Source organism: Canis aureus, chromosome 13 (genome assembly GCF_053574225.1).
Source record: "Canis aureus isolate CA01 chromosome 13, VMU_Caureus_v.1.0, whole genome shotgun sequence".
Classification (NCBI taxonomy): domain Eukaryota; kingdom Metazoa; phylum Chordata; class Mammalia; order Carnivora; family Canidae; genus Canis; species Canis aureus.
In genome coordinates this window covers 55,757,750-55,771,265 of record NC_135623.1, presented here as the reverse complement: position 1 = coordinate 55,771,265, position 13,516 = coordinate 55,757,750, and the positions used below count along the sequence as shown (strand labels likewise).

At 38.3% G+C, this 13,516-nt stretch overlaps 1 protein-coding gene across 9 annotated transcripts in view; it reads left to right on the top strand.

The window, feature by feature from the left end:
* The window catches only part of SH3D19 (SH3 domain containing 19), a 179,480-nt gene that overhangs the window by 133,006 nt on the left and 32,958 nt on the right, over positions 1-13,516 (top strand). For all 9 annotated transcript variants that reach the window (XR_013351001.1, XM_077846351.1, XM_077846357.1 and 6 more), the window contains 2 exons: positions 8,215-8,322; positions 12,619-12,731. Coding sequence is in view for 8 of the 9 variants with exons in the window: in XM_077846351.1 (XP_077702477.1) it covers positions 8,215-8,322; positions 12,619-12,731 (221 nt within the window). In the remaining variant the exon portion in view is untranslated. The remainder of the gene's footprint in view (positions 1-8,214; positions 8,323-12,618; positions 12,732-13,516) is intronic.

Below are 13,516 nucleotides of genomic sequence, written 5' to 3'. Positions count from 1 at the left end.
CTACAAGGAAAGACATTAGAATATGCTGAGCTTCTGCAGTGTTCCAAACCTTTTGCTAGATACCCAGACATACATCATTAGTTTAATACTTACCGTAACCCTCTGCCAAGTATTGTTGGTCTCCGTCTGCAGAAGAAGAAAATGAGATGGAGAGAAATCAGTGTGTTACTTACCCAGTGTCATAGCACTAACAGTTTCCAAGGCATGATTCACGCTCCATCTTTTTACTCTAGGTCTAGTGTATTTTTCATTGTATTACATTGCTACTCGACATTTGTATGAATCCTTAGACTAGGTTAACACTTTGAAAACTTTTCAAGTCTTTGTTATGTCATTTTCTCATTTAAACCTTGTTGGTGTTGCAAGGCTCAAGGTGAGACAGGGATGGGTCAATCCAACAACAGCGAGCTCTGAAGGGGTGGAACTAGCACAAGCCAAGGAAACACCACCTTTTGTAGAAACTGCTAGATTTCTGTGGGGATGGCAACTTGGTTATAATAACTGCTGAGAATAAATTCCCTGTCATCAAACATAATTACAGTCATCCTCCAAAAAGAAGGTCAACAGTATACATTCAACATGAATATAGTCTCATGCCCCATACTCAGCCTTTTCTGTTCCTTGATTTCTACCACTTCGTTGCACAACATTTAATTACTTAGGCAATCTCTTAGCAAAATGTGTAATTTGCTTGCCCTACCTGACTTTAACCATGGCTCTCAATGGTGGGGTTACACTGAACGCTTACTCTATCATCTTTCTAAACCTGCCCCTCCTCCTGTTTTCCGTACACCTCACTTAATAGCACCATCATATACCCAGCCTTAGAGAATCCTGGAGATCACCTCTGAGTCTCCCTACCTGTGACACCATGGCTGTTTGTTTGGACGTGGAGTCAGACAGGCCAGAGTCTGTCACTTCATTGCCATGTGACTTTGGGCAATTTATTTAACCCCACTGTGCCTTGGTTTCCTCATCTATAAAACATGGTAATAATACTCCTCATGGAGGCAATGCAAGGATTAAATGTGATTATGCAGGAAAGCCCTGCCCCATTGTCTGAAACATTGTATGTGCTCATTAAGTAGTAATTATTGTTACTTCTTGATCTTCACATCCAATTAGTTATCAACTCCTGGTTTAACTTTCTAAGTAGTTCTTGAATCCTCTTCTCCTTTCAAACATCCCCCTGTACTGCTGCACATTAGGCCTTTATGCCAGATTACTGTATAATCTCCTAAATTGAGCTCCTGCTTCTGCCTCAAACCCATCATCCTCCATATTGTGGCTAGAGTGTACCTTGAACCTCGTCCTTCCCTGCTTAGTGTCTTCCAGAGGCCTTTAGGATCACCTTTGAATTCCTCAACATGTAGAGAGATTTTTGTTTGTTTGTTGATTTGGGGTTTTGTGACTTTTTGATGTATATCAATAGCATTGTCTTTGTAAATAAAGGATTATGGTCTCTTTGTGAAACCTTATTCATCCTGGCATTTGCCAGAAACAGAGAGGAACACAAGAGAAAGGAGAGGAATGTACATATATACCTTTCCTCGTTTTCCTTCCCTCAGAAATAAGGAAAAATCTAATAAACTGGCTTTCATAAAATGAAGTTGCCATATTAATCTCAGGAAGTAGAGATCAGAGAATACCAAAGCTGTGAAAACATTGTAAAGATTAGAAAAATTATTAAAGGAAAACTCATAAAACAAGCAATTTAATATTGGATTCGTTTCTTGGGTAGAATGCCTTCCAGGTAAATGTAATGGAGCTGAGAAGTATTAGCAATTCCTCTTCACACCTTTACAAATCATACCAGTTGTCAAAAAAAAAAAAAAAAAAAAAAGAAAAAAAAGCAGAATGCTTCTGCTGTCAGCCCCATTACACAGACCAGAATAATAGTTTAGCAGCCAATTTCTGCTATTAACAGAACTCAAGGGAAAGAAATGACAGAAAAGCAAGCCAAGGATGGTGAAACTAATTATGATGACAAGCATATTATTAGAGACAGGTAATAGGCAGAAAACTACATTACCATCAGTGTTTTTCTAGCCCAGTAATGAAGACCATGCGGATAGAGGTGTAAAGGGGCCTGCTTCTGTGGCAGCAGGTATAGAATAATTGGTTTGGTGTGGGGTGCTAGAAGGAGAGCAGAATAAATCTGCAAATAAAGGTAGAGAAAAATGCCATGGACTTGACGTAGGTTTGGACAGGAGATGTTTTTTGAGATGCTTTGTATTTTTTCTGTAGAAAGAAGAGCAAAAACTCTGTGATAACAGTTGAGGCACTGTGGTCCTTAACCCCTTCTGGGAATCACAGAACTCTGAGAATCAGATTATCCTTCGAATCTTTTATCTCCCTTGAAAATAGCCCTTCAGCTCACGTATGCACAATTTCCAGAGCCTCAACGGCCATTCTTGAACCCCAAATGAAGGACTTCTACTATAGAATATTGCAATAGCCTCCAGTGAACTGCTTAAATAATGGTACATCCATACAATGGAGGATCCCATGCTAATTAAAAAGGAGGCACACCCCCTGTTGCCTCCTACCATGGACAATCCCCAAGATATTATTAAGTGAAAAACTGTAAGGTATAGTTCGTATTCATGGTATTTTATTTTTATTTCTTTTTTTTTTCATGGTATTTTAGCTACTGTTTGTGTTAAAACGTGTAGTATCTTTGGAAAGATGTATAAAAAGTTAGTAACAAAGGTAGTCTTTATGAGGGAACTGGGTTGGCAGAAGATGAGGAACCTGGTTTTCAAATATCTAACCACAGAGAGAATTAGGATGAAAAAGTGGGAGAGTTAGCTCTTGTCATCTTTGCCATAGAGAGCTGCTTCCCACACTGATCCTCAGTCTTATCTTGAGTAGAAATTTTTAAAATAATTAATATATTTTTCTAAATTGCTGTATTATTCAAGATAAGTAAAAGCTAATTATTTTGAACTGCATATGTATAAATAAGACATTCAAAAACATACATGTGCCTTAAATCCTATTAAATAGAATCAAAAAAGAGTTTTAATTTTCCAGAAAGGTTTTAATTTTTCCAGTTACCTTATGGAAAATTTTATGGCCATTATTGCCTTTAAAAAGCAAGTAAAGTGATAAGAATTTTCTTTTTTTCCCCCTTATTTTTTAAGTGGTTTTGGGTTTGGTTTGTTTGACAGGGCAATTATTTAAGCTTAATCTTTCTTCTTGTGATTGAGTTTATTTTATTGGATTTTTTCAGTTACAAAGTAGCACATACTTGCTGTAACAAGTCAAACAATACAAAATTTACTAAAAGGAAAAAGAAAATTTACCTCCCTCTAGTCTATCCATATCCTCAAGAGTAACCAGCTTGAACAATGTTCTATGTAACTTTCCATGCCCTTGGACGCTTCAAACCAAAACTTACAAACATACATACATGTACTTTTCCTTACTTTTTACATTTTTATCATATTATACCTTGCCTTTTTTAAATTTAATAGTGAAATTTATGGACTTCTTTTCAGTCCAGTTGGTCTTAACTCCTTCCTTATACCTGCCTAATATTTCTTAGTGTGAGTTTATCAGTTGATTCAATATTTCACCTATTCATGGACATTGCTCTTAAGTTTTTTGGATTTCTTTTCCCCTACAGAAAATGCTACAGTAAACACTATTATAAACATTGTCTTTCCTACTGATGCTTTTATTTCTGAAGATGAAGAATAAATTTCCAGAAGTGAGGCTACTGTGTCAAAGGTTATGAACATTAAGCTTTTTCACAGTACCAGTGATCCAGCTTCCCACTTGGCAGTGCCTGGAGTTCCCAAACATGAGATGCCGTGCTTGCTTTATATGCTGCCCGCTTATATTTCTGTCAGAAAAAAATACCCTACTCATGAACAGATAAAATGTAAACTCCATACTGTGTAGCTAAAAAGATTTGCACACCATCATCAAGATGAAAAACAGGCCTCTGGTTCTACCTCCCTATTGAAGTGATGCTGTTCATCCTCCCCTCTAATCTGCACACCTCGTCTGGATTAGAGCCCTGGACAGCATGCAGACAGACAGGCAGGTGCTGAGCTCACTGACTCTGTGAGCACAGCTGGGGCAGGTCATTAAACAGACCCACTCCTGCCCAACAGCCCGCAGTACTGGAACACTTCAGACATCTTTGCTTCCCTGTATTAAGAAAGAATTTTTTTTTCCAGAGACATATGTAGTAGAATAATTTTACGTGATCTAAGTAGTATTATGAAATAGTAGCTGATGATATTAAAAATGAAGACCAAAAGAGAAAGAGTAGGTAACGAGGACACTTTGAATACTTTGTTATATAAATTGTATCTATACCACTTCAATTTAAATCCTTTAGGTTTAAAAAAAATGATAATAACTGGGCCCTTCCATGCAATAGGTGAGGTCTGCAGTATGCAGGATTTGGGGCAGCAGGGATCTTAAGGCCAATCCTCCACCAGCAGGCATAATTTGGATGCCCCTGTGCTTCACCCCTCAAGGCATCAATGGGTGTCTTTTCCCCTCATTCATGCCCTCCCTTCTAGAATGTGAGAGAGTATAGGCTCAGGATATAATATGAGTTGGGAAATAATTGAAGTTATGCCATGCTCAAGATTTTCTTCCCCTTCCACACCCACCCCAAAACCATCAACTAAAGGTCTATACTAATAACCAAAAGATTATAGATACCAGAAGCAGCTATTAAAGCAGAAATACCACTTGAAAGGTAGAACACAGTGAACAATTACCAGCCTTAATCTTTTTCTTGAATGTTTGGTCCTTTTCCCAACATAAAACAGAGCCCTGAAAGAATGGGATGTGACAACCAAGATTGGGGGCAGGGGGAACAGTCAAGTCTCTGAAGGATCAGATCTCTACCGCAGCTGGGGGAAGGAAGGTGGGTCCTTGGAAGTCAGTGGGTTCCAACAAGAGCCAAGGAGACAGAGCAAAGGAAATATTAGGAAGAGAAATGAACAGAAAGGAAAAATAAGCACAAAGGAAAGGTACGGTGTTTTGTGTTTGAATAAAATGCATGCTGGGATTGACATAGGGTCTTCAGATTCCTTCACTTTACCTACTATAGTATTACTCAGAATAGAAGAACCATTCAGGGAGTTCACATTCTGGTAATATTTGCAATAATTGGCTTTTTAAAAAAGATTTTATTTATTCGTGAGAGACACAGAGAGAGGCAGAGACATAGGCAGAGGGGAGAAGCAGGCTTTCCACAGAGGGCCTGATGTGGGACTCGATCCTAGGACCCCAGGATCATGACCTGAGCCAATGGCAGAAGCTCAACCTCTGAACCACCCAGGCATGCCCCCCCCTTTTTTTTTGCAATAATTGCTTTAATGCAAGAGCAGTACCACTTTTATCCATTGGCACTGCTGTTTCCCAGAAACCAGATATATATTACTCAAATTGGAAGAACTATTAGAATATGTAAAGTCCGGGGGCACCTGAGTAGCTCCGTCAGTTAAGCATTGACTCAGGTCATTTCCCCGGGGTCCTAGGATGGAGTTCTGTGTGTCAGGCTCCTTGCTCAGTGGGGAGCCTGCTCCTCCCTCTGCCTCTGCAGTTCCCCTTGCTTGTGTTTTCTCTGTGTGTGTCAAGTAACTAAAATCTTTTTTAAAAATGAATATATAAAACCCAGTTGTTGGAGAGATGGTCGTAAAGAACTCTCCTCCCTCACCCCCTGCACTCTTGTTTTATGCTGCAACCTGCTTCCCTTCTGCCCACACCCGAAGTTTCTCACCATGCTCTACTTTTCCATTTTCCAGTAGTACTTCTCACGTAATATACCACGTGAACTATTTATTATTATTTTGATTATTATCTCCATCTCCCTGCTGGAATGTAAGTGCTGTGAGAGCAGAGTTCTTTGCTTTGTTTACTGAAGTATTCCAAGCACCTTGAATAGCATTTGATTTGTAGCAGACATCCAATCAATTCTGAGTGAGCAAAAGTGAAAATGCGAATTACAAAGAAAGATATAAAATCTTGTTTTTTTTTCTTTATCAAAATACCTACATAAGAATACATGTACTGTAGGAAAATATCTGTAGGTAAATACACCACTTTAATTATTACTGGAGGGATAGGATTACAGAAGACTTTCCATCATATATTTCTTAATGTTGCCTATTTTTATAATAAATACTACTTTTAAAGTAAAATGCTATAACAAAATATAGAATTTAAGAATTTGGTTAGATCTAAAAGAAGGAACTTTGTTTTGTGAGGAAATAGGTTACGGTGGAAGAAACTTATGTGATTACAAGAGCCTTTTTTTCAAGTTTGATATTATTTTGATACTCGAATTTTTCTTTTTTCAAAATTTTATTTATTTGACAGAGCATGAGAGAGAGAGATCACAAGCAGGGAAGAGGAGGGAGAAGCAGACTCTCCACTGAGGGGGAGCCCAACTCAGGGTTTGATCCCAGGACCCCAGGATCATGACCTGAGCCGAAAGCAGATGCTTAACCACCCGAGCCAGCCAGGTGCCTCTACGACTGTATATATTCATTTTTTAATTTTAATTTTTTTTTTTTTTATGATAGTCACACAGAGAGAGAGAGAGGCAGAGACACAGGCAGAGGGAGAAGCAGGCTCCATGCACCGGGAGCCCGACGTGGGATTCGATCCCGGATCTCCAGGATCGCGCCCTGGGCCAAAGGCAGGCGCTAAACCGCTGCGCCACCCAGGGATCCCTATATATTCATTTTTAAAAAATATTTTATTTATTTGACACAGAGAAAGAGTTGGTTTTTTGCACTTAGACAAGACTTGCCTCACTTGCCTCACTTTTAGATAGGTTTCCAGGAAAGGGTCTTCTAATTTTTTTTTTTTGTCTCAGTAGCCTAGTAATAAATGTTTTGCCTGGCATGGCACTAGGAAGCCATTCCTAGATGGTAGATAATAAAATAGAATTGTACCTTACCATAGCATCTCCCCCCGCACCCCCTGCCGCTGTTACTGGCACAGGGTAGACATACACACGTGAACAAGTGGCTAGTGAGTGAGTGATGCCTTTGGTGGTGTGTATAATGAATGGTAGGATTGCCCGGGAGCTGGGGGTAAGGGAAGGCCAGGTGTCCTGGGGTCAAAAGTCCTTCTTATCCTTAGTTCAGCTCTTTCCTGAAAAATAGCTGGTCGGCAAAAGGTGCTTATCGAACTACAGCTCATAGTAGGCAGCCTATGAATGCTGTTCATCACAGGAGCTATGGTGTGTACATTGTTTTTCCAGGGACTGTGTCCCTATAGTTAAGAGTCTGTAGAACAGGTGCAGAATTAGAGCATATACTCATTCTGCCTTTTGTGGAATAAAGGCAAAGGAGGCCTCCACGGATCCTAAGTGCTACACAGAGTATTATACAGCATTTATTTTATTTTTGCTAATCTGTTTATTTTTAGATTTCTCCTCTTTAAAAAATGTTATGGTCATTTTCCCAAACTACTGAGAAGAATATTTACATTAAAGACAAAAAAGACTATTTGTTTCAGTAAAAAAAAAAAAAAAAAAAAGTTTGGTAGTTAAGTCTTTGTTTAAAATACTTTCTCTGAGGATATACTGTTAATTTTCAATGAACCAGTTAAGATGGAAAAATGCCAAGCCCTGTATCTTTGCCCCCAAATTAAATATTTGAAGGAAGATGTCTTATTTTATTTCCAGGATAAAACACTTTCTGTTTTCATGTTAACTGAAGTGTGGTTTTACTAAATTAACTAACACTCTGCCGAGCACCTGCCCTGTGCCAGGCACAGTGCTGGGTAGGATGAGAGCCCTTCGCGAGCTTTGTACCTAAGTTTCCTGGGCCAGGCACAGGGCTGTGGGGTAGAAAAGACTTTCTTTCCTGGGGCATCTGAAAGGCTTCACAATAGGGGGGAAATTGGCTCCTCGTTTCAATTGCCCCTCGTTTTCAGGCGACACTTATGAAATGATTGTACTCCCATGAAAGATGACTTCCACATAATTCAGGATTGTCCTGGATATCTCTCATCAGAGAGGAAGAAAAGCCACATGAATTATTTACAGAGCACCAAGTTATTTCCTTTCATGAGCTCTGACTTTGTTTTTGTCTCTGCAAGCTGAGATTCTGTTTATCCATGAATAGTTTTCCCTGGGGCATGAAAATATGACTCTTTAATTATGAATGAGGTTTTTTGTTTGAGTCCATGTTAACTAAAATATGCAAAATAAACTGTGTTTTTCATTAGATCCCTTTCAGCTCCCCATAAAAACAGAACCAACAAAAGAACGAGCAGTTCAACCAGCTCCCACCAGGAAGCCCACTGTGATTCGAATTCCAGCCAAACCAGGAAAATGTAAGCACTAATCTGCCTTCTTTATTTGCTTCTCTTCAAGCCTGGGAGAAGTATATACTAATTTATCAATGTCTGCTTCCGAAATTATGTATAATCGGCCATTTATTATTATTTATAGTCAAAGAACATTTAAAAGCAAGCTATTTTTTCACAGTTCCTTAAACAGTTGGTACGGTAAATTGTGGATTTCATTTCTCTATACCATTGACTCTAGGCAGAGAGAATAGAGGGAGACTGAAACTTAGGTTGCTTGCTATTGGTAAATGGTAAAGATAGTGGGAAAGTATAATTGGTCCTTGAACAACACGAGTATGAACTGCAGTCCCCTTAAACGCAGTTTTTTACAGTACACTACTATAAATGTGTTTTCTTCATGATTTTCTTAATAACATTTTCTTTAGCTTATGTATTATAAGAATACAGTATGTAATACATATAAAATCTGTGTTAATCGGCTATTTATGGTATCAGCAGGCTATTAGGTAAATTACATGTCGGGGGAGTCAGAATTACATGTAGATTTTCAACAGTGTCAGCACCTCTGACTCCCATTTTGTTCAAATGTCTATTGTCAATCCTAATGGAAACTGATAGCAAATAAAGTTGTATGTATTTATCTGGATATAGTATCTTATTCCAACCATCATAATCTTAAGTATAAGAATGTATGAATTGTGTGAAGAGCGGTAACCAAGAGTTGTTTTTTTTTGTTTTGTTTTGTTTTTTTGTTGTTTTTTTTTTGGTAACCAAGAGTTGTAAAGACATAATAATGTCTAAACATTTTTTAAATTAGTGTAATACTACATTTTGATGTTATTCCTTACTTGATTTTTTTTAATGATACAATAAATGGTATGAGTTTTTATGAAGACTGCAAAGAATTATGATATTTACTATAAGAGAAAAGCCAAGAGAGCCAGGCCCATTTATTATATTATACCCTGGAAATTGTTAAAAGGTGTGTGTGTATGTGCATGCATGTGCTTGTACAGTGGCTTCCATAGCCGTTCCTGGCATTGCTCGGAGTGATCACACAGCTTTTGCCCTGAGCTTCCGCTCTCATTTCATTCAGTGCCTTTGCATAGTCCACATGCATCCTTGCCTTACCTAACAGGAGACCCTGCTCCTCCTAGTAGCAGATAAAGTATTCCAATCCTTCATTTATCTGTAGCATCCCCAGGTTATTTTGCAGGCATACCCTGGAATGCCGTGAAACCTCTTTAGTTCAGGGGTTTGCTTTTTCTTTAAAAAACTACCCAGAAAGATCATATTGGTTTTTGTCTTTTGAGTGTTTTGTTATTAATTGATGGCTCTAAGCCACATAGTGAGAAGATTAAACTGAGTTGCTGTGAAGAATGAGGAGGAGAAAAAGTCAAGGGTACCAAATTCTGGTGGATTCGTGCTTTCTTGGGAGGTTATATGTAGATTAAAGACCTGGTGGTATATTTCTCTTGAAAGCATTGGATGGCCCACAAATCAGTGGACTATATAAGTATCACAGACCATAGTTCACTGGGTTGTTTGCCTGCTTGCTGTTAAAATGTATTCTATTTTTTAACAGGCGTAGTGAAATACAATGATAATAAATATTACCTGAAGTTTGTGTGGGTTTTAGGTAATACAGTTTTTACAATTAAATTTATTCTCCTGTTGTATCAGGATCCCCAAGACCCCAGGTTTGATCATCCTTAGGAGGACTTACAGGACTTAGCATATAGTTATGTCAGAACTTTGATTTGTGTAAAAGTATACAAAACAAAATCAGCAAAGGGCAATGGTGCATTGGGCAAAGTCTGGATGAAACCTGGCACAAGCTTCTAGGTGTTCTCTCCCTGGAGAATCACAAAGGCTATACTTAACTCCCCCAGGAACCAGTTGTGACAACACAGGTGAAATGTTGTCAACCAAGGAAACTCATTAGACTCTCAACACCCAGGGCTTTTATTAGAGGTTGGTCACATAGGCACGTCTAGAATTTTGGCACGTTCCAAAATTCCAGATTCCCTAAAGAAAAGCAGGTATTCAGCATAAACCATATTCTTTTATTAGTTCTGGGGATGGTAGGAACCTTCCCAAAGTCTAAGTTCCCAGATTCCAGTAAGGACCAACCTTGGAAGCAGGCCTTTCTAGGGATAAGCAGTCTCAGGCCTACTACGTTTATTCTTTTCTGCTTACTTATAAATGGGATTAATAGTCCTGAAATCCTGAAAAAGATATATTGAGGAAGCACCTTTATTTATTATTCTGACAAAGTTCCAGGAACTGTTAGAAAGTTGGATTCTAACTGCTGTACACAAAAGAACTAAAGTGTCAATTTCTAGAGCATTATTTCTATTTATATCAAAAACCACTTCCCCAGAATTGTATTATTACAGTTATTAAGCAATTCATATGTGCTGTGGAGGGAAAAAAGAGTTTTTTGGTGTTGGAAGAACTTGGAATGGTTAAGCGAAGAAAGGAATAGCTTTGTGGTGCCAAACTCCTTGGTGGTCTTTGAGCCCGTCAGCTCTTTCCCCTTAAGACTTGTTTCCTTGGACTAGGATGTCCTTTTTCCAGATAGATGCATGGCTCACTTCTTCAACATTCCTTCAGGTCTTTGCTCAAATGTCACTTCTCATTGAGACCTCCACTGACCCCCATTATTGGAAATTGGAAATCTTCACCTAACCCACACATTCATACATTTTAATCCCTATGTCCCATCCTTGCCAGTAAGGTATCTCCTCTCTATTTTCAGATTATTATTGTTTTGTATCCTTAATCGTTTGTCACTACAATTCAATATCCTAGGCGATTCATCATTTCCTTATAAGAATAAGGAAACTTGGGGGGATCCCTGGGTGGCTCAGCGGTTTAGCACCTGCCTTTGGCCCAGGGCGCAATCCTGGAGTCCTGGGATCGAGTCCCATGTCAGGCTCCCGGCATGGAGCCTGCTTCTCCCTCTGCCTATGACACACTCTGCCCCTCTCTCTCTCTCTCTCTCTCTCTCTCACTCTATGTCTATCATAAATAAATAAATAATTCTTAAAAAAAAATAAGAAAACTGTACTGGAGTGAGCATCTTCACGATGGCAACTGAGTTGAAATGTTCCTGTGTGTCTTCACTTCCAGAGCAGCCCTGCCTCTAGCTAAGAATGCTTGCCTCCCTCTACATCATTGTTTTCCTAGTAGCTGGCCTGGGTATTTTCCTCCTTTTGAGAGTGTTTTCCTGTCTGTAGATAAAATAGGAACCTGACAAATCACCCTCTTGTTTATAGGTGTTTCATGTGAAATGAGAGCAGGGAGTGTTCATTTGAAAGAATGAAAAAGATTCCCATCTCCTTTAAGTGTCTAAACCTGTGTAAAAGTGGCTCCAGCCTCCTTTCATATGTTACAGTCATGCTCTCTCCAAGCGTTTTTATACACAGATTTTAATTAGCTGTCACTAATTAAATCTGATCTTTTTTTTCTTTTTAAAATATGTTGGTGGGGGGGTTATGCTATCACTGAGTTAAGGATGTAGTTTGGATGTAAAGATACTGTTTGTTAAAATGAAGTCAATTAAGTCCATTAATCTAGAGCTAATGAATTAGAAAACATTTTTAATTATTTGAATGGGGGAAGGTTGGATGCACAACCTATTAGGAAGCAGCATGCCATATTACAGTGAGCACAGGCTTTAGGGTTCAAAACCCTGGATCTGCCAATTATTAGCATTAAGACCTTGGATAGCTTATATATTTTCTTCTCAGCTTTGATTTCTTAATTTATAAAGTAAGTAGGGTATTATTTAGCATAATGCTGTCCAATAGGACTTCCTGCAAAGATGGAAATATTCCATAATGGTGCCCACTGGCCATATATGGCTACTGAGCACTTGAAATGTAGCTAGTGCAGCTGAGGAGATAAATTTTTAGTTTTATTTAAGATTTAAGTTTAAATCACATATGATGACTAGCTAGTGAACTATGCAGATCTAGCACATAGATGGACATTGGCTGGAGAAATGTAAGTGACCAAAATACCTTAACTTAATGCCTGGCTCATTGAAGGTTCTCAGAAATGTGGGCTGCATTGTAATTACTTAGTATTATTTTTACACTATATAGCATTCAGTAAAACTAACTGATGTCTAATCCATCATCTAATCCATCAGTTTTCTGAGGTTTCCTAGCTCTTTCTCATTTACTTAGCTGTCCATTCTTTGCATGGATCTTTTATGATAGCCATTTTCTTGAGGAACCAAGCTGCAATCATTTCATCCTCTGGAATCCCCAAAGGCCAGAAATTATTGATGAATTACTACTGTTTTTCCAGGTTTACATGAGGATCCACAAAGCCCACCTCCTCTCCCTATTGAAAAACCTATTGGAAACACTTGCAGTACAGTATCTGGAAAACTCAGTAATGTTGACAGAACAAGAAACATGGTAAGTGGTCATTATAAATTGTCTTAGATCAAAGACCAAGCTATGCACTGATTTTAAATACTCAGCTGGTGTCTGAATGATTTTACTATTGCTCAGATAAAGATCTTTACTGCAAACCAGTTCTAAGCCCCACATACTTATTTAATGTGATGTTCAATATTTTTTAAGTTCCTGTAGAACAAAAGAATTAGTTCATTGTACTTCATCATAAAATAGTTTGTCCTATACTAACATAATGACATTGTCTTTTAAATGGCACTAATAATGAAGTTTTGTTTGTTTTGTTTTAAGATTTTATTTATTTATTCATGAGAGACACAGAGAGAGAGAGAGAGAGAGAGAGAGGAAGAAGCAGGCTCCATGCAGGGAGCCTGACATGGATTTGATCCTGGATCTCCAGGATCACGCCCTGGCTGAAGGCTGTGCTAAACTGCTGAGTCACCCGGGGCGGTGCTAAACTGCTGAGTCACCCGGGCTGCCTCGAATGAGGAAGTTATTGAAAAATCTCTAAAAACCTTTAATATTTGTGGAAATAGACTTAGTCCAGTTAATCAGTTTTTATTTAAAATATCCAACTAGTGACATAATTTTAAGATAATTACTATAAAAATGTATTAAATTTTCCTCAAATTTGTGAAATTTAAGGAAAAAATATTTTTTAATATAAAAAATAGTACTTTACCATGTACCTGTTAACACTGGTAGTCAGTGAGCTATATATATATTTTTTCAACCTCAATACCATTTCCCCATACTGTTGTAATTCCCATATGCTAGATTATCTT